Source organism: Lupinus angustifolius, chromosome LG18 (assembly GCF_001865875.1).
Source record: "Lupinus angustifolius cultivar Tanjil chromosome LG18, LupAngTanjil_v1.0, whole genome shotgun sequence".
NCBI lineage: Eukaryota > Viridiplantae > Streptophyta > Magnoliopsida > Fabales > Fabaceae > Lupinus > Lupinus angustifolius.
In genome coordinates this window covers 14,718,769-14,744,492 of record NC_032026.1, presented here as the reverse complement: position 1 = coordinate 14,744,492, position 25,724 = coordinate 14,718,769, and the positions used below count along the sequence as shown (strand labels likewise).

General features: G+C 34.0%; 4 protein-coding genes across 5 annotated transcripts; 2 read left to right on the top strand and 2 right to left on the bottom strand.

Annotated features, from left to right (window-relative positions):
* Nucleotides 890-4,361, top strand: LOC109333497 (malate dehydrogenase, glyoxysomal-like). 2 transcript variants are annotated; one of them, XM_019569004.1, is made up of 10 exons: nt 890-911; nt 1,069-1,159; nt 1,242-1,463; nt 2,021-2,335; nt 2,744-2,833; nt 2,952-3,035; nt 3,241-3,276; nt 3,541-3,630; nt 3,760-3,854; nt 3,987-4,361. In XM_019569004.1, the coding sequence occupies exons 2-10, from the start codon at nt 1,088-1,090 to the stop codon at nt 4,057-4,059; spliced, it is 1,077 nt and encodes a 358-aa protein (XP_019424549.1). In that variant the 5' UTR covers nt 890-911; nt 1,069-1,087; the 3' UTR covers nt 4,060-4,361. The 2 variants fall into 2 exon arrangements, with proteins under 2 accessions (XP_019424549.1, XP_019424550.1); XM_019569005.1 differs by having other exon boundaries at nt 894-911; nt 1,072-1,159.
* On the bottom strand, nt 6,320-10,187 carry LOC109333026 (leucine-rich repeat receptor-like serine/threonine-protein kinase BAM1). The gene is made up of 2 exons (XM_019568252.1): nt 7,524-10,187; nt 6,320-7,010 (listed from the first exon to the last, which is right to left on the bottom strand). Exons 1-2 carry the CDS (start codon nt 10,108-10,110, stop codon nt 6,559-6,561), a joined length of 3,039 nt encoding a protein of 1,012 aa, XP_019423797.1. The 5' UTR covers nt 10,111-10,187; the 3' UTR covers nt 6,320-6,558.
* On the top strand, nt 15,074-19,069 carry LOC109333006. Its single transcript, XM_019568224.1, has 9 exons — nt 15,074-15,569; nt 15,833-15,984; nt 16,428-16,523; nt 16,615-16,677; nt 17,339-17,407; nt 17,601-17,703; nt 17,833-17,904; nt 18,300-18,388; nt 18,687-19,069. Exons 1-9 carry the CDS (start codon nt 15,242-15,244, stop codon nt 18,831-18,833), a joined length of 1,119 nt encoding a protein of 372 aa, XP_019423769.1. The 5' UTR covers nt 15,074-15,241; the 3' UTR covers nt 18,834-19,069.
* On the bottom strand, nt 19,512-24,182 carry LOC109333005 (acetylornithine deacetylase-like). Its single transcript, XM_019568223.1, has 10 exons — nt 23,778-24,182; nt 23,228-23,472; nt 23,008-23,116; nt 20,813-20,951; nt 20,662-20,719; nt 20,549-20,566; nt 20,301-20,423; nt 19,991-20,144; nt 19,876-19,909; nt 19,512-19,787 (listed from the first exon to the last, which is right to left on the bottom strand). The coding sequence occupies exons 1-10, from the start codon at nt 24,099-24,101 to the stop codon at nt 19,684-19,686; spliced, it is 1,308 nt and encodes a 435-aa protein (XP_019423768.1). The 5' UTR covers nt 24,102-24,182; the 3' UTR covers nt 19,512-19,683.

Genomic DNA, 25,724 nt, shown 5'->3' with positions numbered 1-25,724 from the left:
TATCCCTTATTGTTTCTAGTTTCGATATCCACTTTTTCTTATAAGAATAAACATAAAAACCTATCTATGTAATGAGTATTCTTAAAATATAAAAAAGAATTACACATCAACATATAATTGAAAATTATTCTTATTTTATTAAGAATGCTCTAAAAATGAATGGATGAAATTGCTCTTACTAAACTATAATTATTCAGCAAAACAAATTTTATAATAAGGTGAATTTAAAAAAAATAATTAAAAATACATTAATAATTATTTATTAAGTAAATAATTAATAAATAAGGTAATTAAGTACATATATGATTTACAATAATTTAAAAATAAGTTCTTCTTATGATCAAATACAAGAATAATTTATATATCACAAAAATAATAATTTTTTTGGATGTGACTATTATAATTGTTAAAATTTGGAATGGTAAAATTAGTAAGCAATTATTCATATTTTATTTTGCTTTCTAAACGTTAGTTTATGAAAATTAGTTTCAAATCTACAAACTTATTTTAAAAGCTATAACATTCCTTCAATTTTATTTGAAGAATGGTTATAATAACTTATTAACTGATAAAAAACTACAAATGATGTGAAAATCTATAAGCTCAAGTTAACAAAGAGTACTATGTTTAAAATTAGTTAAACGTTTATGATAATTTTTACATGATCTAATCATTCAATATTTACATATATTATTTTTATTTAAGAAATTCTACAACGAATAAAACATAAGTAATAAATGATGTACAATCTAAACACAAAAATCATTTTCTCATCTAAAATTATGTAAAAATGATATTTAAAATGTTAGATAAATTGTAAGAAAAAAAAATTGGAAATTGAAGTTCCGACCGAAAATCCAAGTTCCGAAGTCGAAACGTTGAAGCACATTCATCGAGATCAGCAGTGTAAGGTGAAATTTTGCACGCTTCCCAATCCCAAACTATACACAAGATTACACAAACCAGTTCTTTCTTCCGCTTAAATCATAGAAATTTTTGCTATAAATAGATAACAAATCAATCGTATTCATACTTTAACACCACAATTTCTGAAATTTGATTGATCAGTAGGTAAAAGAATAGGAATATGAGGCCAAATTCAGATGCGAGTGAACGAATTGCGAGAATCGCCTCTCACCTCAACCCTCCCAATTTGAAGGTTTGTTTTCTTTCTTAATTCTCTTTTTTCTCTCAATGTTACATATGATAATGATAGTAGCATGGTTCAAATTTTGAAACAGATGGAAGACAATGAGTCTTGTTCTTTGAGGATTGGGAATTGCAGATCCAAAGGAGGGGCCTTTGGATTCAAAGTGGCGATTTTGGGTGCTGCAGGTGGAATAGGACAACCTCTTTCTATGTTGATGAAGATGAATTCACTCGTTTCTGTTCTTCATCTATACGACGTCGTTAATACCCCTGGCGTCACCGCTGATATTAGTCACATGGACACTTCTGCACTTGTAAGTTCTCCTTTGTTTTTTATATCCATAGATCAATTAAATAATGCAATTAACATGTCTATTTGTATTAAATTTACGCAATATGTACTTACTAGGTAGAATCAGTGATTTAAATTCTGGAACGTATCAGGTATCATGTGTTGTGCTGACCATATTACACTGCAATTGTGGTATGATACCGAGTCATAATGATGCGGTTGCATCGGATCATAATACAATCACATCAGACCATATTTGGGTTGTGTTGGACATCATCTGGCCCGCATTAAATTCAAAAATATCTTTTTAATTACAAAATAATTCACACTTCAACGGCGGCAATTCACATCGTAATGACCACAATCACAATAACTGCAACCGCAACCAGTACTGCAAACCACAATTTAAAACACTAGGTAGAATGGTAATGATGGTATTGATTTTGTAACATATAATTAGGAACAAGGAACCGAAAAGAGAATGGAATAGGAACGCTACCCCACATTGCCATATGTGTGCTCATTTCTTGTCCTTAATTTTATAGAAATTATTAGTTAATTAACTTGTTTGGTATTTAGGTTAGAGGATTTTTGGGGCAGAAGCAGCTTGAGGATGCCCTCATAGGCATGGACTTGGTAATCATTCCTGCTGGCGTTCCTCGAAAACCTGGGATGACAAGAGATGATCTCTTCAATATCAATGCTGGAATTGTTAAAACTTTGTGTGAAGCAATTGCCAAGTGTTGTCCAAAAGCGATTGTCAACTTGATAAGCAATCCTGTTAACTCCACCGTTCCAATTGCAGCTGAAGTTTTCAAAAGAGCCGGTACTTATGACCCCAACAGACTTTTGGGAGTCACAATGCTTGATGTTGTTAGAGCCAATACGTTTGTGGTATGTCATATGCCTGCTGCTGTTGATATTAATAGTTTATTACCCATCAGGACAATGAAGTAACTTTTTTCAACTTCAATTGAAACAAAAAAACCAGTGTAAAATTTCCGCTGTCATAATCTTTTATATATGCATGGAGAAACAAGTTTGTATCTGGAGTGTTACTGTGATGTTGCCGTAAAGGAAACTAATTAGCATTATGTGGAATACTTCACAGTGGCATTGTCGTCCATTTAATCATCTAAATTCTGTTGGGTTATATGACCTTGCCTGTTGAAGTATGGATGCCATACAAAATGTTTTTGTGCTTGTAGCTCTGACATTTTGTTTCATAATGTGGTATGCTATTACTTAATCAAATTTATTGAGTTGCATGGATTCATTTTTTCCTGATGTGATAAACTGCAGGCTGAAGTTATGGGGCTTGATCCGAGGGAAGTGGATGTCCCTGTTGTTGGGGGACATGCAGGAGTCACAATTTTACCTCTTCTTTCTCAGGTCGGGCACTAATGCACTATTACTACTTTTAAGTCTAACCATAATTTCTTTTGAATACTTGAAAATGTATTACTTTCATGTTTGATATTCTTACCTAACAAACTAGTCCAATTTTCAGGTGAAACCTCCATGCTCTTTCACCCCTAAAGAAATTGAGTACTTGACAGATCGCATACAAAATGGTGGAACTGAAGTTGTTGAGGTGAAAAATTTATAGAAATTTACATTTTTTTAAATTTCTGTTTAATCCCAATTGCTAATAAACCTTACTTCAATCAATGCCTATCTGTTCTTTCCCCTTCAACCACGGAGATCTTAAGTATTAAGTATGTACTGCGTACACTTGAATAATATCTGATTACATACACATCAAAATTTTGATTAGACGATGTTTTACTTTTCTCTAGGCCAAAGCTGGAGCTGGCTCTGCAACTCTATCAATGGTTAGTGTTTAATTCTTTACCTTTATGTTTTCTTTTTGTATGCAAAGTTATTGACGGGGGAGGGTATTTACATAGCTGTTAGGGCTTGAACTCATCTCTCACTTTATGTCTAGCAGCTCTGACTCTTGGGACAAAGAATTTGCTATCATTTCATTATTTAGAAATCATATATCATATTTATAGCATTTGCATAATATTCATGACATATTTGAAATTATTGCTTCCTTCTAGTAAATGTAATGCCAAATATGCAATGAAGTGCAGGCATATGCAGCTGTTAAATTTGCAGATGCATGCCTTCGTGCCCTTAGAGGAGATGCTGGCATCATTGAATGTGCATATGTTGATTCAAAGGTGTGTAAAGGTTTCTTTTGCTTAAAGAGAATTTTAGAGTGGCTATTCTTTTCTACCTTGTAACATTTTACCTGATAGTTACATTGTATTGTTGATTTTGCTCTTAAAACCTAACAACGTCTATCGCAGGTGACTGAACTCCCATTCTTTGCATCAAAAGTGCGACTTGGCCGTGGCGGGGTTGAGGAATTTCTTCCTCTTGGACCCTTGAATGATTATGAGAGGTATGTAGTTATCACTGACATTTTTCCTTGTATTCATGTAAATCAAACTGAAACATTAGAGTTTATCTTTTTTTACTTCAATTCCAAATGAATTTTGTTCTTATATATGTACCTTCACTTTTATTTAAATAGGGTGGGTTTGGAAAAGGCCAAGAAAGAATTAGCAACAAGCGTGGAGAAGGGTGTTTCTTTCGCCAGAAAATAAGAAATTGATGACAAAATGTCTTTTACAAGTAAACCAAGAGTGATGAATATAGGTAGAGGATTATAGAGGCGAGATCACATTTTTTGAGTGTTATGTGATATGTATGGAGATCTCTTTAGAACTAAGCAATAAATGGATAATATTATATGTATTATCAAACATCAAACGTTTAATAATTGGTATACGTGTTAAAAATTATTATTTATCATTATAAGTTTGTTATTCCCTTAAAATTTGAGTTTGAATCCATAAAATTTATCCCTTGATGCTATACCTCTGAGTTCAATGAGTAAACTTGTCCACTTGAGCTTGTTCAAAGTGAATGTTTCAATTTGTTCACAAAAATAAATAAATTTCAGTTTAGCACTGAAATAGATTAAATAGCACTTCATTTTTGGATTCAATTTTCATAACCCATCATTTACCATGTATGCATTGAATTGCTGGGAAGAAACAAAAAGTTCATTCCGCGAGTACTGTCGCTAGAGAAGAAGAAAAGTCTTATGTGACCTTTATTAACTACATTCGTCTGATGTAAACTTAAAACTTTGGGGTGTGAAAACTGTGGGACAACCTTTATTAACTACATTTATTAAATATTTTTTGACCAATCATAAATCCATGGTAATGAAGTGGCATAAAGTGTGGGACAACAGATGTGCTCCCGAAAACTGATTGCAACTCTTACATGTTGCCATTTGTACAGGGAAAAGACATTAAGGCCTGCTAGGTTAGTTGTACATAGTCTATGCTCTATAGTGTTACCACCAGTGCAACAGGTTGATACTTGCTACCTATAATAATAATAATACTAATTTAGGTACTTAAGAAGAAAGGATGTAATATATACACAAATAATGTAAGTATTTTTTATAACCGACAGTGTAAAAAACTTTACACTAATGATGAGTGGATTTTAAACTTGTGAAAAAAATGGACTTTGTCACTGTATATAAGGGCAAGCATGTCACTCGGTTAATCTCATTCCTTACTTTTTTGCGGATATTGTTATCATGAATCACTCATTTTCTCTTTTCACTTCATTCTAATTAATGAAAATATTTTGACAATAAAATTAATTAATGTACTCAGAAATTTAGAAATAATCCTATAAAAATAAGAAGGAAATGAACAGCACATTAATAACTCATAATAACTGCTGCAGTGTCTGCAATGATAAATGAAGTCAAAGGTGAGTAATAATGAGAAGAACATATATAAATGGCAGATCTTATGGGTTACCAAACCAATAATCAATCAGTCCAGCTATTTTTTGGACATGTCGTGCTATATCAGGAGCTTTTATTGCATACTTATAAAGTCCTATGGTTTCCTTCACAATATCAACATGTATATTAAAAAAAACTTTGAAGTACTAGCTGAAATAGGACCACTTGTAACAAAACTAATATTTTTTTAGGTACTACATCACGTGGGTAACTTTCCTCATCCCTTTCTGAAAGGTAGCAATTAAGTTTTCAATTCATAATTCTCTTTCATAGCAGTACCATCAAAGCCAGCAAGTAGCAACCATAATTTCCAAGCACCATGGACCACAACCATAGTTGTGGTTGATTTTACATTAAGGTTTAATCTCAAAACCAATTGGTAAATAAGAGGAGTAGCCAAATAGGAAGTAGGTGACGTGTGAGTTAGTTTTTAACATGTCTCATTCACATAAGTCTACTGGACCAAACGAAAGGTTACCTTTGACCCATAACTAAATGACACATTTTTGCCTCTGGCTCTGATATCATGTTAAGGTTTCATCTCAAAATCAATTGGCAATGAGAGAAATAATCCAACATGTATTTAAACCATTCGACAATGAGGGAAGCGATGAGACTTACTTTCCGATAGATATATAGTATAAAAATTGCTCTCTTTGTTATCCACCAAAGAAAAATGCTACCAGCTTTGTTACCCAATGGATTAGTTATAGCTTTTAGCATAAGCCAGAAGGAAGAATTAAAGGAGTTCTCTATGGAAAAGCGTCACCGACTGCACGGGGCCATGAACTGGTTGTGCCTATTCACTCAGTGTTCATTGATAGGCAATAATATTATAAACCATAAATTTTTGCATGTTCTTGAGTACATTTAATATCAATGGTTTGAATATGAGTAAGATCATTGGTCATGGCCATGTGTTTCACCCCAACCTGTTATGTGTCATTGTGTGTCCCTTTCACTCCCTCTGCCTCATGGATACCCTTAAAAAACAAGGCTATATCCTTTGGTGTTTACATTGCTCCCATCCATAATGCAGGCACAGAACAGTAACAGACAAAAATTAAAAGCAGTAGTACTACATGACCAAGAAAAAACTTGCAAGAAAATACCCACCAATCCTACTGTACAAAACATAGGGGAAAATCCAAACATTAACTTAGGAAAAAACCCGAAACCCAAAGAGAAAAGAGAGAAAAAAAGCAAATGGTTAAACTACCACAATTCATGGGAACTAAGACCAAACAACCCAATACCTACCAGAGGTATTTTAAGAGCTAAGAAGATCAGGTAGTGGGGTTTGTGGGTGTTGTTGATTATCTTTAGAGGCTGAGGATGGAGACTCTAAAGCGTCTGATGATGATAAAGATGACTCTGTAATTGTTAACTCTCCTTGTTTGGAGCCTGGTGGCTTTGGAAAGTCGGTCAGAATTTGAACAACTTCACGCATAGTCGGTCGCTCTACTGCCTGTTCTTCAACACACAGCATGGCTACATAGAAGACATGCATGGCCTCATCAAGGGGAACAGAGGGAAGTCTAGCATCAAGAACTTTTAGAACTCCTTCCTTGTTAGAGTCTGTCATTTTCCTGACCCATTGCACGATGTCCACGCCATCGCCAAATTCTCCAACTGGTTTCCTGCCCGTTATAAGCTCTAAGAGAACCACACCAAAGCTGTACACATCACTCTTCTCATCTACTTTCAGTGTGTAGGCATACTCTGCAATCAAACATCAACTTAATTACCAGATGCAATGCTTAAGTTAATAGTGAATTCAAATTAAACCTACATCATAAAACAGAATAAAGCAGCCACATTAACTAGTCACAATTAAGTTTAATAAAGGCAATATGTGAAAGAAGTGACACTCTACACTGGTTTTTCTTACATTTTGCCAATCACAATCAGTTTCCTGTTGTGAATATCTTACTATAGTCTACGACTACCTAATGAGCTACCTACCATTTACTTTCAATACTTAAGGTTTGAAATAGGACTTGATTAGGGGACAAATCAATAGGTCATTTGTGTTTGATAGAAAATCCAAGTCAAGATTAACCACAAAGTACTATGAATTAATTAAGGGGCATCACTGTCATATCTATACCTAATAAATGTCATTGACTCAAATTACAAACATTGATTAAACGTAGAATAATGATATAGAAAAGGGAAATTTTTTACATAAGTTTAATTTATAACTTCATCAATTATTCTGAACTTAAACAGTACCTGGAGCTATGTATCCATATGAACCAGCAATCGCAGACATGCATTCAGATGTTCCAGAATCTTGAAGGAACTTGGCAAGCCCAAAATCAGCAACGTGAGCTTCATAGTTGGAATCAAGAAGGATATTGTTTGATTTTACATCTCGGTGGAGGATGAGCGGCGAACAATCATGGTGTAAATAACAAAGTCCTTTAGCAGCCTCCACAGCAACATTATACCTGGTGTCCCAATGCAAATGGCCCCCTTTCTTACCATGAAGAACTTCACCTAAACTTCCATTTGGCATGTATTCATAGACCAAAAGATTGGTCTCATGGTTTGAACAGAAACCCAATAACCTAACAATGTGCCTGTGTCGAATTCGGCCCAATGTCTGAATCTCAGCATTGAATCCATGATCATGTGAAGAGCCTCTGCTCATTGCTGGAAGCCTTTTCACAGCAACATGATCTCCATTAGGCATTGCACCTTTGTACACAATGCCAGCACCCCCTTTCCCTATTATGTTATCATCCTTCAAACAATCCAAAACATCATCAACAGTGAATTCTAAACGTTGAAATGCTGTTAATTTCCATGCACGAGCCTTGCTGGCCTTCTTCAGCGACCGAGCCTTAAGTATCGCTGCAACAGCAAATGCAATGGAGCACACAAGCAACCCAATAACCAATAGGAGCTTGAAAGAAGACGAGAGTGGACCTTTGACATGACGTTGGTGAGCACCACTGCCAACCCCATCCTTGCATGGAACCAAATACGGACCACAGAGGTCAGGGTTGCCAAGGAAGGACGTATAATTGAAGTAGCTAAATTGACCAGTACCAGGAACCAAACCAGATAGATTGTTATATGAAAAATCAACAGAAGTTAAGCTTTGCATAGAGGATATTGGCCCAGGAATGGTTCCAACTAGATGATTTCTAGAAAGATTCAAATAGTTTAATATCCTCATACCGGTGATCTCCTTCGGGATCTCACCAGATAGCTCATTACGGCTAAGATCAATGAAGGTTAACAGCTTGCATTGACTGATTTCCGGGGCAATAAAACCTGAAAGCATATTGTTACTAACATCGATCTTTGAGAGCTGTTGTAATCTCCCAATCTCAGGTGGGATTGGACCAGAGAACCTATTCCCATCAAGAAGTAGTTTTTGCATACTAGAGAAGTTGCCAATGGTGTGTGGCAAAGGCCCTGAAAGTTTATTATTTGAGAGAGTAATCTGACCAAGATTAACAGAAACTGAATGTTCCTCAGGAAAATTACCAGTAAGATAATTATCCTGAAGCTCAACCTGGGTCAAATTTGGAAGTCCTAAAAGTCCTTTTGGAATTGACCCGTTGAGAAAATTATCACCCATCCTAATCCTGTTAAGAGATTTACACCTTCCAAGAGCTTCAGGAATAGGACCAAAGAGAAAATTAGCCAAAGCTATCAAAGTTTGAAGACGATTCCCATTACACATATCTGGAGGTAAAGTCCCAGTTAACTTGTTTGAAGAAAGATCTACCACTGTAAGTTTCCCATTTTGCCCTAACCCTTTTGGAATTCTTCCAGTGAAGTTGTTTTCCCAAAGTTGCACCACTTCCAAAGATGGTAACTCTCCTATAAACTCAGGAATCGCTCCATGAAGCTTGTTTCTGAACAAGTTCAACAGTGTTATGTTCTTCAGCTCTTTGAAACTCTCAGGTATTTCACCCCAAAGCTTGTTGTTAGATAAATCCATAGATTTCAAACTCTTCAAGTTTCCCAGTTCTGGTGTTAGAGTTCCTGAAAGCACATTCACTTGAAGAAACAGAGTGTCTAACTTTTGAAGCTTTCCGATCTCTACCGGAATCTCACCGGAGAGCCCACAGTACGCGGCGTCCAGTCTCACAAGCTCCGATAGGTTACCAATCTCCGGCGGAATTCCGCCTGCGTAGGTGTTAAAGTATCCGATGTAGAGCTCCCGGAGACTGGTGAGGTTTCCGATCTCCGGTGGGATATTACCGTCGAGCTCGTTGCCGGAAACGGCAAGGTAGTTAAGATTCTGCCACCGTCCGTACTCCGGCGGGATCTGGCCGGAGAAAAAATTACCTCCAAGATGCAAATGCCGGAGATTCGGCATCTCCGTCACGGCGAGAGGAAGCTCTCCGGTCATGTTGTTATTGTAGAGGTCTAGAACCTCAAGGTTCTTGAGAACAGAGAGCTCATAAGGGAATGTGCCATTGAAACCATTGTTAGAAAGATTCAGAAATCGGAGTCCGAAGAGAGAAGAGAGTTGCGGAGGGATAGGACCAGATAACTTGTTATCGGCGAGGGAGATGTTGGAGAGAAACGGAAGATGAGCGAAGTCGCCAGAGAGAGTACCGGAGATGGAAAATCCGGTGAGGTTGATGGAAATGACGTGTCGACGGTTGTCGCAGGTGACGCCGGAGAAGGAACAGTGATCGGTGGTGGTGTTCCAGGAGGAGAGAAGAGAAGGAGTGTTATCGATGAATGAGGATTTAAGAGAGAGAAGAGCACGGTATTCTGAGATTGGAGAAGAGAGAGAAAGTGTGTAGTGAAAATGGAGGAAGAGGAGAGAGAATAATAAGAGACGTAGCATTTTGGTTATGGAAGAAGAGAGACTCTGCAACTGCAAGGTAATGAAAATATAGAAACAGAATCAGACACGAAGAAAACGTTGTTTTTGATTTATATATGTTACAGAAATTAGAGAGAATAAGTTTTTAGTTGTTTGGGAGTGAAGTATAGAGGGAAAGTGGATCCCAAAAAATGTTTACTTATAAAATAACATGAGTGAAGATAGACACACATTGTTTACCATTCTTCTCACTTTTTATCCATTTCAAACAAGAGAATAGTAAATTATTCTCTCAATTGTAGTTGATAATCAAACATAACATGAAAATATATATTAAATATTTAATAACTTAGCCATTTTCACAACGGACTTCTTTTAAATTTTATACTTTAGGTATAAAAACATAGAATATTACAAGAGATGAATCAATTATTGACCTACTCTCATTTTAAATTTAGAGTTGTGGCATAAAGCCATCCACTCATTTTTATGTTATATGTTCATGATGAAATGTAAAATCAGGGCCGTTGGAAGATGTGTAGATGTAGATGTAGATGATTAGGATGAGAATGAAACCCACCATTTGTCAATGGGGAAAACATTTGCTGTACCACAGAATGTGTTACTTCATATGGCACTGATTAATTGTAAAAAATGTATTTAAGTTAAAAATAATGACACATGGAGTGGTACATTTTCATGGACAAGAAATGTTCACCCTTAGTAATGGGCTAAGGCTAAAGCCTAGACTCAAAGCTTGATTTGTATCTAAAATTAAACAAAACAAATTCTTAAACAGTGTGTCCTTTTCTTTTTCTTCTGACCGAAAACAAGGAAATAGTGCTACAACTTGACTTGCTTTTTATAATCCTGTAGTGTCTTTGAAATTGTGGGATCCTAGTGTTTGAAGGTAGAGAAAAAAGAGAGATGACATGTAGTATTCACTTAGCAAAAAAAAATAGTACTATTCACCATGAGAGAATAAGAAATTGTAGTAATATTTACACTAAACTCTAGGTACATAATTTATAAAACCTTAGTTGTACGTAGATTTATGAGCATATTTTGAATATAAGTGATGTGAATTTGAGGCAAAACCGAAGAGAAATGAAATGGGAGGACCCATAACCCATTGATATGTGGTATCAAACTAACCAACGTCCATAAGGACCCTCCAACATCCAACATTGACAACTGACACAGAGACTCGTGGACCACAGGTTCTCTATTTCAGTCTCTGTTAGTGACCATTGTTTTGTTTTTATCGTTTTTTTTATCTTAAGTAAGATCAGAAAAAATAGACATCATCATTACAAATTACTCTGCCTGTTCGGTAATATGATGTGATTCGGGTCATTTTCCACTGCCAAAGCAGTATATAATGAAAATGGATCCTAAGTAGGTGACATGGATTTAAGAAAAATTAACCACACAAAATTTAAATCATCAAACTAATCTGAGTCTCACATTTTAGTACTGTTTAGGATTAGAGTGGACGTGGTATCTCTATAAGACTATAACCATTGTCTTTCTGTTTCTTCCATTATTATAAGAGAAAATGTTTATTGAAAGTGTAAGATAGGTTAGAGAAGAAATATGTCAAAAGATGCAGAAAACCATAGACATGATAAATATAATAAATATAAGGTTTCACAACATGCCCTTTATTGGGTTTGCAAATTCAACACCATTTTTACCCTTTTCTTGCACTAATTTTTTACTTAGCTAGAAGTGTGGGCCAATGCCATGGCACTTCCTCCATCCATATCCTCTAGCAAGTGACCACTGAAGAAATCAAAATCAAGTAATAAGAGAAGCGCCAAGAATGATATATATATGATCATATTCATTGCAATGGTCCCCTCAACTATCTCTGATTTTTGTGGAAGAGAAAATGACCAAGCAGTGACCAACATAGTAAGACTATATCACAGTAATTATAATTGGGTCATCTATGTTGGGGATAGTAAATTATGTTATTGTATATGATGCTGAAATCTTCACTTTCTCAATGTTTATGAGGTAAATGGGCATTCTATACTTTTTTAATATGCCACATATCATTAATATAATGCTATAGTGGGAAAATCCTTGGTTAGCCCTTGCTTAATTGCATGTACTTGAATAAATGGGGTAATTTTTATTTCATCTTAATCTAAGGAACTTACACTGTATAAGTACAACATACCCTTTGATTTGAATCTTATTCTCGGTGGCCTAGTAGGCCTTAATTCTTGTAACAATTTGAAATGACTATGCTAATAAAATAAACAGGCATATAAAACATTTTTGTAAATAGTTCCAGTCTCAATTAGAGTGCCTGATATGTGCCAAATTGAACAATATATATGGAGGGTGTACTTACCTAAGTAGGTTGATGCTTTCATCGCTTAGAAAATAGAATAGGAAGATACCCTCTCAATGAATCACAATCATTTGGGTCTGTGTGGAACAAAGATGGTTTTGACTTTTAATCAAAGATATACATTACTGACCCACTTGAGGTTTCTAGCTTTACTACTTTTTACTAACATGTCAGCTTATCCTTGTTCTTCCATTAGATCAATTATTAAAGAGTAGGAGCCTCATTTCTCACTACCCTACTTCACCACTTTAATCATAATGGTTTGGTCAGATTAATATATCTTCTTCTTGATATATGGTTAGTGAAAAGCAAACAAGATTTTTGGGTTAGTTAGATAATTGAATGAATTTAGTGTCTGTTTACGAGTTGAGATTTAAAATGTAAATAATGAAATAGAAGAGCTAAAAATCATGAAATATATTAATAAGATGAGTCCAAAGTCTTTTATTTTTCTCCTTTTCCCTCCAAAACTCAACTCGTAAATAAAAACTTGATAGTTCCATCATGTTGAATTCTAGTTTTTTTTAGTTTATTGAGAGTGAAGTTGGAGTTGGTGATGGTTGGGATTGGCTGGATGCATGAATTCTTTAGATTTCACTTGGAACAAGAAAATTTGGGTTTGAGTATGAAAAATTTGTGAGCCCAAAGCCACTCTGTCCCTGAAAACACGTTGTATACTATTGTAGGAGTATTTTAAATGTCTCGGATGCTGTTCCTTTTTGTCTGTTTTCACCTCCGGAACCCCATGCTGTTAATTAATTGATTTTTTTATCATTGAAGTAGGGTATACGTAGTTTCGCTAATAATTTATCCATTTGATATTATTTAGGGACTGAATTTGCATAAACATGATAATTATGAATGAAAATACAGGAAAAAAAATGTGAGTCATTGTTTATCATTCATTTCAATCATAAAGTTTATTTTATAAATAAAAATAATAAAAATAGATGATAGATGATATAATAGTATTTATGAATCATTATAACGAAAATGCATAAATATTACATTCATAAAATATAATTAAACCTAACTTGTTTTCTTGCAAAGAACACTGCTATATAGTATTAACTGTTAAGTAATAACAATAATAAATCTAAATGTTAACAGTGCTTCCATCAGTTCGATGAGAGTAGAATATGCTATTAAAAATTAACATATTTAATTTCTCAACATGTATCTATACTTTATTATTCCGTAATAAATTTGGACTGGGTAGATTACTTATTGGATTGATAATATGTTAGCCCAACTTAGTTTTTTCATATGGGCTAAACATGCTGACCCATTGGTCTTGTTTTAAAAAAATATATATTAAGGTAGTGTCATAAAAAAACATTTCGTCATTTTATTTGTTATATATGCACTACATATGCTTATGTTATACATACAATGTTGGTTAGTTTTTTTTTTAATATATATTTGATATAAAATAAGTTTACTAGCAATTGCAATATATTGTTTCACTGATGAATAATCCCATGAAAGAATAAAGTGTCACACTAAAATATATTTTAAGGATTGTGATTATTGACATCATACTCCTTATTTGTATTATTTGTTAACTAGCTATATTAATAGTAATGAGCTTATTCACCTTAAAATATGATACAAGCCAACTTCAAAAGTACATGACCTTTATTAAAGTAGAAGTCACACTTAAGTATATTAAATCCATCATACCAAATAATAACACAATGAATATATAAAGTAAATCATAAGATTAAGGAGATACATAAATTATAGGTATTAATTTGGGTGTTAGTTGTGATGAAAATGTAAAATTCAAATTTAAGGGGCATAATGTACATCATCTTATCACAATATTTCTAGGCTAGAGATGAAAATTGAAAATCACACTATAATACAAGTCACATGCTTTAGTATATTGGATTCTCAGCACAAATCAATAAAGAAATGAAGGGGTTAGCCTCAATATTTAAGGGCAATACACGAATTAAAAAAGAGTTAATTTAAGTGTTGCTATGATATAAAAGTAACATTAAAACATAATTCGATCATAAATATCTAACCAAATAATATAGCCTATAAAAATGTGAATGTTATATTAAATAATTGGACACAATAAATATATGATCTAAAATGATTACATCAAAGAGAAAGTTAAAACTACAAATATTATACAAATCATTATGAAATCTCATTTCAAATGAAGTTAAGCTTAGGTAGAAAAGATAGAGAAACATAATAAATTAATATGAACTTTCAATTGACAAGAAGTGAAGAAAACTATCTAAAAAGGTAGATGCAAATAATCTATCTATAAACTTAATACATGATTAGTAGATATTATGACATATTTGATTCATGAATAAATAGGTAAATTCATCTCAAATAGCAAAGAAGATTGGTTGTTGCAATGAAATTATATATGGTTATGCTAGAAATAGCATAGTATGTGGAATCCAAAAGTTGGAAGAAAAGAAGACAACATTATCTCGATTCCAAATGTCAAAAAGTGAATGGTTATTGGGATATTCTCAATCTCTTCAAAACTAAATATCCTAGTTGACTACTCTACCTCTCTTCTTACCTCAACCTCTTCCTCCTTCACCACTCATATGTGCCACAAAACCCACCACACACTCTTATATACAAATACAAACACAAACACAAAGGTATAACAAGGTTACATGAATTCAATTGAACATATATTATTATGATTATATATAACATGTGTTCCAATCCAACATCATCGAAATGAACAACCTCAACTCTGTTTCTCTTTCATCGTTCTGAACAAATAATACCAACTAACTTGAGTGAATGGAACTCTCTTTCACTTTAACTCCTAACTCATCAACTTCATCTCTTATTATTCCACCTGCACTTTCTTCCAACTACACCAAGATATGTGATTTTCACTACCCAATAAAGAAGAAGAGGTTCCCTTTATTACACGCGCATAGGCTTGTACTTTCTTGTGCTAAGGCTTCTGCAGAACCAAGTGGTGAAACCATTGATGATGGTGAGAGTCGAACCGGGTTCACTGCACCTTCCATGGAGGTTACCACACTGAATCGCACCTTCAATGATGCTGATTTTCCTGTTTGGGAAAAAATTGGTGCTGTTGTTAGGCTCAGCTATGGAATCGGTGAGATTGATACAATGTTTTGTTAAGTTTTAAAGCTTACCCTTTTTTCTTCTTTATCTGAAATGAATAGTTGCTTATTTATTTTTGCATTGTTGTTCAATAAAGGAAGTAAAGGTGTATGCTTTATGAATGCGAAAAAAGCTAACTTTCCTTTAAAATCAAATCAATGGTTTCAATATTGAAAATGGAAATTTTTTATTCCTATTATGGTATGTTGGGGTTTGATTTTGAAAGCACAGTTCTTTATGAATTTCCTTGTTTAGGGATTTATGGTGCCATGGCTGTTGCTGGGAGTTTTATATGCTCCATCACCGGAATTGATTATCTAGGGGGATTTCATCTATCATTAGATGCCATTCTTGAAGGGTTTGGATATGCAGTTCCTCCAATTATGGCCCTTCTCTTTATACTTGATGTAAGTTGATCTATTCATTCCATGAAGAGATGAATAATGATGAAATTGTTCTCCTTTTTTTGTGTTTCAATTTGTTTGAATTCCTGTTTTGGTGCAAGTGGAATTGCATAGCATCTTTACCAGCTTCTAGTTGGGAGCTTCTCTTGTTAAGTGGTGTTCAGAATAACTTAAAGAACTTAGGAAAATAAACCCATGAAAATAGCTTATGACCCATTTAATGAGCTATTTTTAGCTTATTCCACTAAGCTCATCAAACAAACTTATGAAAATAAGCTCTTTTTCGTTTGTTTAAAAAAATTATTTAGTAAGTGTTGTATTAAGTTGTTTACCCAAACACACCCCTAGATCGGCTTCTTTCGTTAACTTGAATTGAGTATTCGTCAAAATCAAGTTTGCCTCTTCTGTAAAAATTTAAATTAACGAACTAGCTTGGTTATTAATAGGATGAAATTGTGAAGCTATCACCCCATGCCCGTGCCATCAGAGATGTAGAGGATGAAGAACTCTGGAGCTTTTTCTATGGGATGTCTCCTTGGCAGGTTATTTTCTAAAACTTGCTTGCTTAAGAATACTGAATTATCTTCATTCTAATGCAATGGTGAAGAATGATTTGATTGTTTTACTTTACAGTTTATACTCATGGTTGCTGCAAGTTCAGTGGGAGAGGAGCTTTTCTACAGGGCTGCAGTTCAGGTTGTTTAAGAGCTTCTATTCCTGATTCTGATTGTCTCAGCCTAGAGATGGCCAAGAAACAATTTTTTTAATAATATAAACTTCGGAACACAACAACGAAACTCAGATTTTCGATTTGAGCCAACTTAAATCCTAAATAAACATTGTCATTAGAGATGAATTAGATGGCATACTGTGTCTTACATGATGACAGTTCAACTAGTGTAAGTAGTTTGTATCTTTAGTAGAATACCATGATGATAGTTGAGTTCTATAAATTATTCCATCGCTAGATGCATTCTCTAGCTCTCTTGATTTTCAGGTACTTTTATTTTTAAAATTTAGCTACGGTGGCTGATAAATTTTCGTACCGTATGGCGGTATGGCCAACCTACTTCTTACTCTGAAAAATGTAATATTCAAAGTCATAGGTTATATAGCTTTTATTTTCTTATTCTGATAGGAGAAAACCTGCATTTCCCTTCTCCTGATATCTGAATCTCGAAATTGGTGAAATAATTAAACTTATGTTGCATTTGGTCCAAAATATTCATAAGATCAATAACAGGAGTACAAAGAAGGCTTCATCTGAAATCTAATAAAAGAAGAAAATTATGGCGTTAATTATCTTCTTGCTGCATGGGATGCTATATGATTTTCTTTGTTTTGCACAATTCTACAGGGGGCATTGGCTGACATATTTTTACGAGGCAGTAATCTTATAACGGATGTTCAAGGAATGGCATCATTGGTATGTCTACAATGTTAAGATTATTACTTTGTGATGTGGTGGTAATGGGATAAGGTTGTGTTCATCTATCTGACCCTCCAATCCTCATATCGGTTGGAGCCGTGTCTGTCGTTTCAACATTGCTTATATTACAAGTATGCAAAACTAAGGTTTCGTTCCGGAAACTAACTTTGTTTTATATGCTAAAATGTAGACAGGATTACTACCCACATATGTTCCATTTGCTCAAGCATTTGCAGCTGTACTTACAGCTGTCCTGACTGGTTCTCTCTATTATGTTGCTGCATCTCCAAAAGGTTACTTCTGTTATTGCCCTTTTTACATTTTCTCTTTTCTATAACTTGTCTTTCTTACTTTGTTCTGAGCTTGACTTATGATCACTTATTCTAACCTTGCTTCCTTTATTTTCTCATTCTCTCTTTCAGATCCTACTTATGTTGTTGCTCCGGTTTTACAGTCTCGCGCAGGTCGTCAAGATTTGAAAAAGTTGTTTGAAGGTTCAATTTGTTTTCCCTCTAGCTTAATATTACCAGCATCAATTCATATATCTTTCATGTTAGTTATGAACTTATAATCCTTCATAAACTGAATTATATCATTCATACAATAATGCAAATGCTTACCTTTGTTTTATTCTTGTTTTCAAGAACATAGTTTTTCATCCTTTTCTAAGCATAAGATTTGGAGCTAATTGTGAGCTCATTTCACTAATGTTGGTGGATTTGGTGACATGCATCCGATTCAGAAAATGATGAAATATATTAAAATTTAAAAATTGATGTTGTGCAAAGATTTTGGGTCTGTTTGGTTCAGGAAATAAACATGCATGACCTAGTGCATTTTCACATATAATACCTGAATATCATTTCACAATGTATTTTTGGTTTTGCAGCATGGTACGAGAAAAGGCAAATGAAAAAAATCTATTCCCCACTTCTAGAAGGACTACTAGCCCTCTACCTAGGCTTCGAATGGATCCAAGTAATCCTATTTAACTTCACATTTTTACTTTTCACTTCATTTTAAATATGGGGATAAAGTATCTCCTATTATAAGGACATAAGTTATTTCCTTCGACCACTAAAATCATACATATGTCATATTTAATCGTTTTTTATAAAAATATTTCTAAAACAAAACAATACACATGTCATACTTTTAGTGGTTGGAGGAGATAAGTTATTTTCTAGTATGGGGAGATACATTATTCTCTGGTAATTTAGCAAGATTTGATAGGATGGAAACTAATTGGTGTTTTTATTTGGAATGCATGTTGCAGACAAATAATATTCTTGCTCCTATTATCACACATGGCATATACTCCACCGTTATATTGGGACATGGCCTTTGGAAGATAAATGATCACAGACGTAGACTACGCCAAAGAATCCAACACCTGAAATCAGAAGAAAAAAACTCAAAGTAGGAAAGTCCCTGAATGACTCACGCTTTGTATAAGTTGTGTATGTATTAGAGTTCTTACTCATTTAAAGGGAACTATACTTATATATATAAGTGTTAGTTGAGGTCTCGTTTCGTACATACAGAGTATATCAGTGTTCTTCATTAGAATGAGATATAAAAAGGTGTTGTTGTAATGATAACATTAACTTGTTCATCCATTTACACTCCTGCTCCAGTTTCATGTCGTGTTTTATATAATGGGCAAATGCAAGTTCATGTAATTGTAGTGTGGGAATGGAAACGTAAATTGCAAGAAATAATGAATGGATGTTAAAGGGCAACTTTAAGGGTGAGTTTGACACAGTAAATTATTGCTTAGTGGTTATTAATTAAGTTTACGAGTTCAAATTTTGGAAACATCTTCATTTATTGAGTAAGGTTACATGCATTTACTATTCCCACACCTCTGTTTTTTCTGTTGTCAAAATGGGATTTGCATCGAATACTATTTGAAATTTGGAGTATGCATCCACTTAAAGCCATACCATTAATTTGTTGCATAATTTTTTAATAAATAAATCGATACATTTTCAACTGGAATAAACTAAAGAACAGACATTACTTACTTTTAATTGGAATAGTGCTACTCAATTGAGCAGCTTCGGTCAGAGCTCCTTCACCAGTATTGTTTTAGAAAAGGCAGCAAAACCGACCCCATATAATTTAGCAGTTAAATGTACATAAGGTCACTTAACTACTTTTCACCCCCAAAAGTAAAATATTGTCACTGTCACTTCAAATTATATTGATCTGAATTCTCAACAAACATCTTCATAGCCCAAGAGACGCTAGTATTACATTCACTGTTATTTTCAATCTTCCAATTGAGAGATAATGCTCACAAACACCCCATATCCTTGAGACATATCTGTAAAAAGACAGTACTCATTCTTGGCATGGTAAGTTGCCATTAGACCTGGACATAACGTGGAATGCAATGAATTATTATCTTTACTACTTTCAAATAAAAAATATGCATAAATTTGTTCTTAGGTAGGTCTTACCATAGCCACAAGTTTGAACATCAAAACCTTCATCCTATGATACAGAAAGACGGGTTAGGTAAGTAATGTGAACATTAGAAAATCCTTTTCATGTAATGATGAGAATATATTTCACCTTTAGATCCCGGATGAGTGGCAAAGTCCCTGTAATTGAGTAAGGTTTTACATGCCCAACCACTTCCTCAGTTGCTTTGCATAAAACATGGAAACCTCTGGAATTAAGGTCACAAGCAACTCCAGAACTTGCCTCATCAAAAGTTAGAGTAAGGCTGTAAATGAGAGCAAGGAACCCGTTTAAAAAATGGCTTGATCAAGAAACCCAGTGATTAAATACTAAGTAAAAAGACTGGATTTTTATAATTGAACTCTTAAGTCGAGCTTTTTTTGTTTGCTAATTAAGGAGGATATGCAGGTCAGACACACACCTTCCTCTTAAGTTTTCATCAGGTAGGACATATTTCGAAACTGGACCCCGTGATTCTATCTTCTCTATATTTTTATTAATATCGTCTACATATTCTTGCAGCTTCTCCATTACGTTCTTCACACTGAACAAAGCAATAGAACAAAGAGCATGAATATTCGTAAATTGGATTGGAAAAATAAAGAATAACAAATTGAACCCAAAGCTTCCAAAAACTAAAAATTGACCATAATGTAAGAGGTCGCTTACTTGTAGAATGGAGTTAACCTGCAACAAATAAACAAGAAAAAAGATATCAGTAAGGCCAGACAATTCCTACCAAATGCCTTGAGTAACTCTACTTTCTAAGGAGGAGAGTATACCTGACATCTCCTGAAATAGTACACTCCCCTGGAATTTGGTTGATTCCACCTCCAGGATCTGCAGTAGAGAATATAATCATGAAAATTGAAGGTTTTTCTTTTTAATTTTAAAACGAGGTAGTTAAATAGTTACTCGATGTCCAAAACTTACAACTCCATTGGGTTGGTTTCATGGTTGAGGGAGTCGCAAACCCATAGACTTGTTCCTGAGGATGCGGTGGGAAGTCTCTATAAAATCGCAACTGGATTTCCTTTAGAGCTTCCATGGCTAGCTCTAGGGGATTTATAGCCTACAAGTAACCAAATAAGTTCACAACAACATAATACTGATCATTAAATCAAAAAGCTTAAAGGATAAAGCCTATAAAAAACTTTGTTGATTGCAACTTGTGCTTCACATATCATTAATCATTAACACTTAAGTTAAGGGACACGTTTTTGCAGACACCATTGATATTACTATCTGTTTGGTTACTTACTCAGTCAAGTTCTTATGCAGCAGAGGCATGGCCCAAGAAAAAAGCAAATACAGAATTATCCTTTCTTTTCCACCTGAGAGAATATAGTATTGTAGTCTTCTTTGATACTCAAAGAATCATTATCAAGCACAAGGTGCAAACAAAGCTAAATTCTTCAAACTAATTTTTTCATCAAGAACAAATTTAAGCACACTGCAAACAAGCTAATTTATAGGCTTCCATCAAACTTATCATATCTCTATCAAAACTTAACTATACTACTCCAAAATGCATCATAAACAAGCCTGGCTACTGATAAGCACTCGTATCAATATGTAAGAAATTTAGAATAAGGAAGTGAAAAGAAATGCCCCTAACCCATGATAAATGGAATTCGTGGTAGGGTTCTAATGATTTTATTGAGAAAGAAGTAGAATTACAAGAAGGTGATGAAAGAAACACAGAAAGAGGATCCCTCGATCCTTCCCTAACTGATTCCACAATCAGTTTCCTACTATTTTCTTAACTGCCCAACCCCTTTAGCCTCACCTTCTATTTATAGGTATCTAACTACTAACTACCAAGGGTGAGGAGGGAAAGTTGGTTATTTAACAACCAAACCTTCCTTTTGCCCTTTTATACACATGTTCAATTTCAGGTTTGGCCTTAGCCTTATCAGCTACCATGATACTAATTACAAACCAACCATGATTTCTGGTCCCTGGATACAGTTCAGACGCAATATAACAAACCATATCCCATATAACTTTACTGACATCAAGTATTCTATGTGTGTTCAACATTTTACTTTCTTAGGCAGAGGGATACCTATTATATTGACAATTGCTTGACTTCATACCTAAAGCACTGTAATTTTCTAAGATGTTCCAATATCATAGTACGTTGCATACAGTTATGCTTCTATGCAACTTCCTTTAAATGACTAACACTCACGTGGCACATATTTTCATATGAGAAAATGTCAGTTTTATTTCAAATGTTTAACCATCTTTCATTGCAAACAAAATTTGGGCCAGGAGGTTGACATGTGAGAGAATTGATAATAAGACATGATAATTTTGTATTGCCTTATTTTTAGCCTAAAAATAATTTATATTTCCAACTTATATTTTTTTGGTACTACCAAGGATATCCCTTCACCATTTTAGGTAAGGAACTAATCTCTTTCGGGGTGCGTGACTGCCCTTCGCGTGTCGCTCCCAGGAATCGAAATAAAACATTATCATTAGTACTCGTAATAAATTTGATATCATTAGTACTAAGATTTTTTACCTTTCAATAGATACACTACTAAAAATAAGGTGTGCCATAAATTTTTTATATAGTAAAATTAAGAGAAATAATTGAAGGTGGCCATAGAATGGGCAGGCCACCCTTGCCTCCACCACTAGCGCTCAAAGAACCAGGACAGCAGGACTGATAATTTTGTCACTATTATGTATGTTTTCATCATTGTGAATTTTTTTACAACAATCGAGTTCTTTTCCCACTAAGTGGAGTTAGCTATATGGATCAAATGTGTTCCATAATCTATGAAAAACCAAATCTTCCAAAGGGCCATTCAGTCAAAGTCCTCTCTAATGGTTTCACCTATGAATTTTCTACGTCTTCCTCTACCTCTATATATGGCACTATCCTCCGCCAGATCAACTCTTCTACCTGGAGCTTCTATTAGTCTACTTGTCACATGTCTAAACATCTTAAGCGAGACTTTATCATCTTTTCCTTAATGGGTGCCACTCCCACTTCTAGGTCATAGTGAAAAAACCCTTATATGGAAAATTAAAGAGGTATCATATTGTTGTGCTATGGTGCCTGAACTCTAATGAACCAGATTTTGAATCAAGGCAATAATGAAAGAGCATACTTTATGAGCTAACCCACTGTGGAAGAGCTTCCCTGTGACATGAAGTTTCCAAGGTATCATACCGCCAGTGCCTACACAAGGTTGTTTATCTGCAGTGTCAACCCAAAACCTGAACAGAACATGCATTAGTTAAAACTAGCAAATTCATCATAATTGGGAATGTAATTACGAATAAAATGAATTAAAACAGTTGTGAGATAATAACAATAATAGCACTTACAGTGGTCCTTGCTTTAGGTTATCGAGGAGGCCGTCTTTAACAAGTGCATCGACACCAACTCCAGATATAGCAGAGTTCTCTTCATTAGCTATAAAAACAGCAACCACGGTTGATTTCAATTTAGGCTTGGTTTGACCAAGCTTCCTCATTAGTTCTGTAACAAGTGCAACATGTCCCAAACAATCAGTTGTTCCACGACCCTTAAGTTTATCCCCTTCAATGCTCAAACTAAACGGATCAAAATCCTGCATTCCCCAAATTCACCATAACACTGACTAAAATTAATATTAGATTAAACACAAATCTTCTACTTAAAAGAAACGAACATTTTATAAAAAGATAGCATTATAAACATAATAACATCGAATACATTTCTAATTATTATGATCAAGGTTTTAAATCCGAGTCAGCGTTCAGCCGCCAATATGTTAAGGTTTTGGGAGACACCGAAATCATATTCCAACCACAATTATGGCGACTCAGCAGTTATCCCTAATTGATAGTGATATTTCGATTAAAAAGTAATATATATAGAGAGAGAGTGTGTTACCCAATCGTTGGGATTAGCGGTTACAACATCCATGTGGCAACCAACAAAGGAGAGGATTTTGCCAGGGACGGTTCCAGGGTACTGAACGATGAGATTGCCTCTTCCGGGAAAATAAGCGACGTGGTTGAGGATCAAGGGGCCGCCACCGGTGGTGGTGCTGAATGGTCGGAGAGCGTCGAGAACGTGGTTTACGACTCTGTCTTCTTGTGGAATAAGGTCCGGTGGGTTGTTCTGTACATACTTGGATTCGCCGATTAGTTTAGACAGAAGGGGAACGAAGGAATCCCTATTCAGATCCCCAAGTGTTTCTTTCAAGTCAGCCATGGAAATTGGATTTGGAATTTCGAAACCTTTACCTTTTCCTCTTTCTCTGTCAGTGACTGTTATATTCACCTGGTGATTAAATTATGAAATAAGAATAGAAGCTTTAACTGCTATATGTGTTCTATATTTTATTTTGAATTATAATAAGTGTTGATAATGTAACTATCTTAATCAAGTGCTAATATTAAAAGATAAAAAATGTATAGAGAGGTATATTTTATACCATAGTATTGTATTATTCTCGATTCATATTTAATCATTAAGTTCTAACTAATGTAATGCATAGTCAATGTTGTATGTAAATATTACACTTATATCCTAACAAATATAAGATATAAGTATATTTAAGTCGAAATATATGCAGTGATACTATAAAAGTTTTATATATTGACATTGTAACACGATAGTTTTGACATGCGATTCACACAACCACAAATTTATTAAGCGTACCACTTATTATTTTGGAGTATTTTATTTCCCCAATAGGAAGTGATGCACTAAGCGTGCCCCTGTGACTCGAACCTCATATCCTCAAAAACTTATAGAGAGTAGCTTAATGGTAACAACTCAGTGAAACAAATGACTATAAATTCCTTAGATCATAGGTTTGAATCGCATATGTTTCATCTTAGAATATATAAACAATAATAGACTCTTCAAAATAAGTAATACAAGCAAATAATAGATGTTGTACTAATTATATATAAAACTTACCAAGTTCAAATTTCATAATATTATTACACTCATGTTTAAACCATTAAATAACTCGATGTTGTAATTTCATTTTGTGTGGCTGAAACTAAACATACATGTTAAATTATCCAAAACAATTGGGCTCCACTCATACATTTTTTTCTGGCCATATTGAGGTATTATCAAGTATATACATTCTGGAGAAAAAATGTAAGTATATACTATATATTGTTACTCATTATTGTTCTTTCACAGTTTAATCATCATTGATATTTAAAAATAATAATTCAAATAAAAAATAATATTTGTATATTAATTTTTGGAGTAAATTACACTGACACCCCCTGAGTTTGAGTGAAATTACACAAATTACCCAGCAGTAAAAAAAGTGAAGAGTGATTTGTGTAATTTCACTAAAACTCAGAAGTATTAGTATAATTAACTCTAATTTTTATATTGACAATATATAAATATTATAGTATATATTATATGGCAAAAATTATTGCAAAGGGTCCATAACATTAAAAGTATGTGAAGATGAGTTTGATGAGACCCTCACTCACATATTTATATTAATAGATGCTTTATATGTTATAATTTTATAATTAATTTATTAATTCTATATTAGCAAAAGATGTCAAAATATCATGTCTAGTTCTTAAAGGTTATCTTACATTTTTTACAAACATATGCAATATCACAGGTATCAACTTTTTAAGATTTTAAAATCTCTGACTTCTATAAACTCTTCAAATTAACGAAACTTCTATAAATTTTAATAAGTTTTGTATTTATATTATGAGTAGTGTTGGCTCAAATATGATTATCTCTCAAGGTACCTATAACTAGACAACTAGACACTTAGACCAATACTAAAATGTCTAATTTTTGTTTCTCAAAATTATCTTATCTATAATGCTAATGAATTGA

Excerpts from the sequence above, each read along its gene's own strand:
- LOC109333497 (XM_019569004.1), top strand. The coding sequence starts at position 1,088 with ATGAGGCCAAATTCAGATGCGAGTGAACGAATTGCGAGAATCGCCTCT. Across the intron at positions 3,036-3,240 it reads GTGGAACTGAAGTTGTTGAG|GCCAAAGCTGGAGCTGGCTC; the intron begins GTGAAAAATTTA and ends ACTTTTCTCTAG. Across the intron at positions 3,855-3,986 it reads CCCTTGAATGATTATGAGAG|GGTGGGTTTGGAAAAGGCCA; the intron begins GTATGTAGTTAT and ends TTATTTAAATAG.
- LOC109333026 (XM_019568252.1), bottom strand. The coding sequence starts at position 10,110 with ATGCTACGTCTCTTATTATTCTCTCTCCTCTTCCTCCATTTTCACTAC. Across the intron at positions 7,011-7,523 it reads ATATGGATACATAGCTCCAG|AGTATGCCTACACACTGAAA; the intron begins GTACTGTTTAAG and ends GTTTGATTGCAG.
- LOC109333006 (XM_019568224.1), top strand. The coding sequence starts at position 15,242 with ATGGAACTCTCTTTCACTTTAACTCCTAACTCATCAACTTCATCTCTT. Across the intron at positions 15,985-16,427 it reads CCCTTCTCTTTATACTTGAT|GATGAAATTGTGAAGCTATC; the intron begins GTAAGTTGATCT and ends GGTTATTAATAG. Across the intron at positions 16,678-17,338 it reads TCTACAGGGCTGCAGTTCAG|GGGGCATTGGCTGACATATT; the intron begins GTTGTTTAAGAG and ends ACAATTCTACAG.
- LOC109333005 (XM_019568223.1), bottom strand. The coding sequence starts at position 24,101 with ATGGCTGACTTGAAAGAAACACTTGGGGATCTGAATAGGGATTCCTTC. Across the intron at positions 20,952-23,007 it reads ACAGTGGGTTAGCTCATAAA|GCTATAAATCCCCTAGAGCT; the intron begins GTATGCTCTTTC and ends GGTTACTTGTAG. Across the intron at positions 20,145-20,300 it reads GATGAAAACTTAAGAGGAAG|CCTTACTCTAACTTTTGATG; the intron begins GTGTGTGTCTGA and ends TCTCATTTACAG.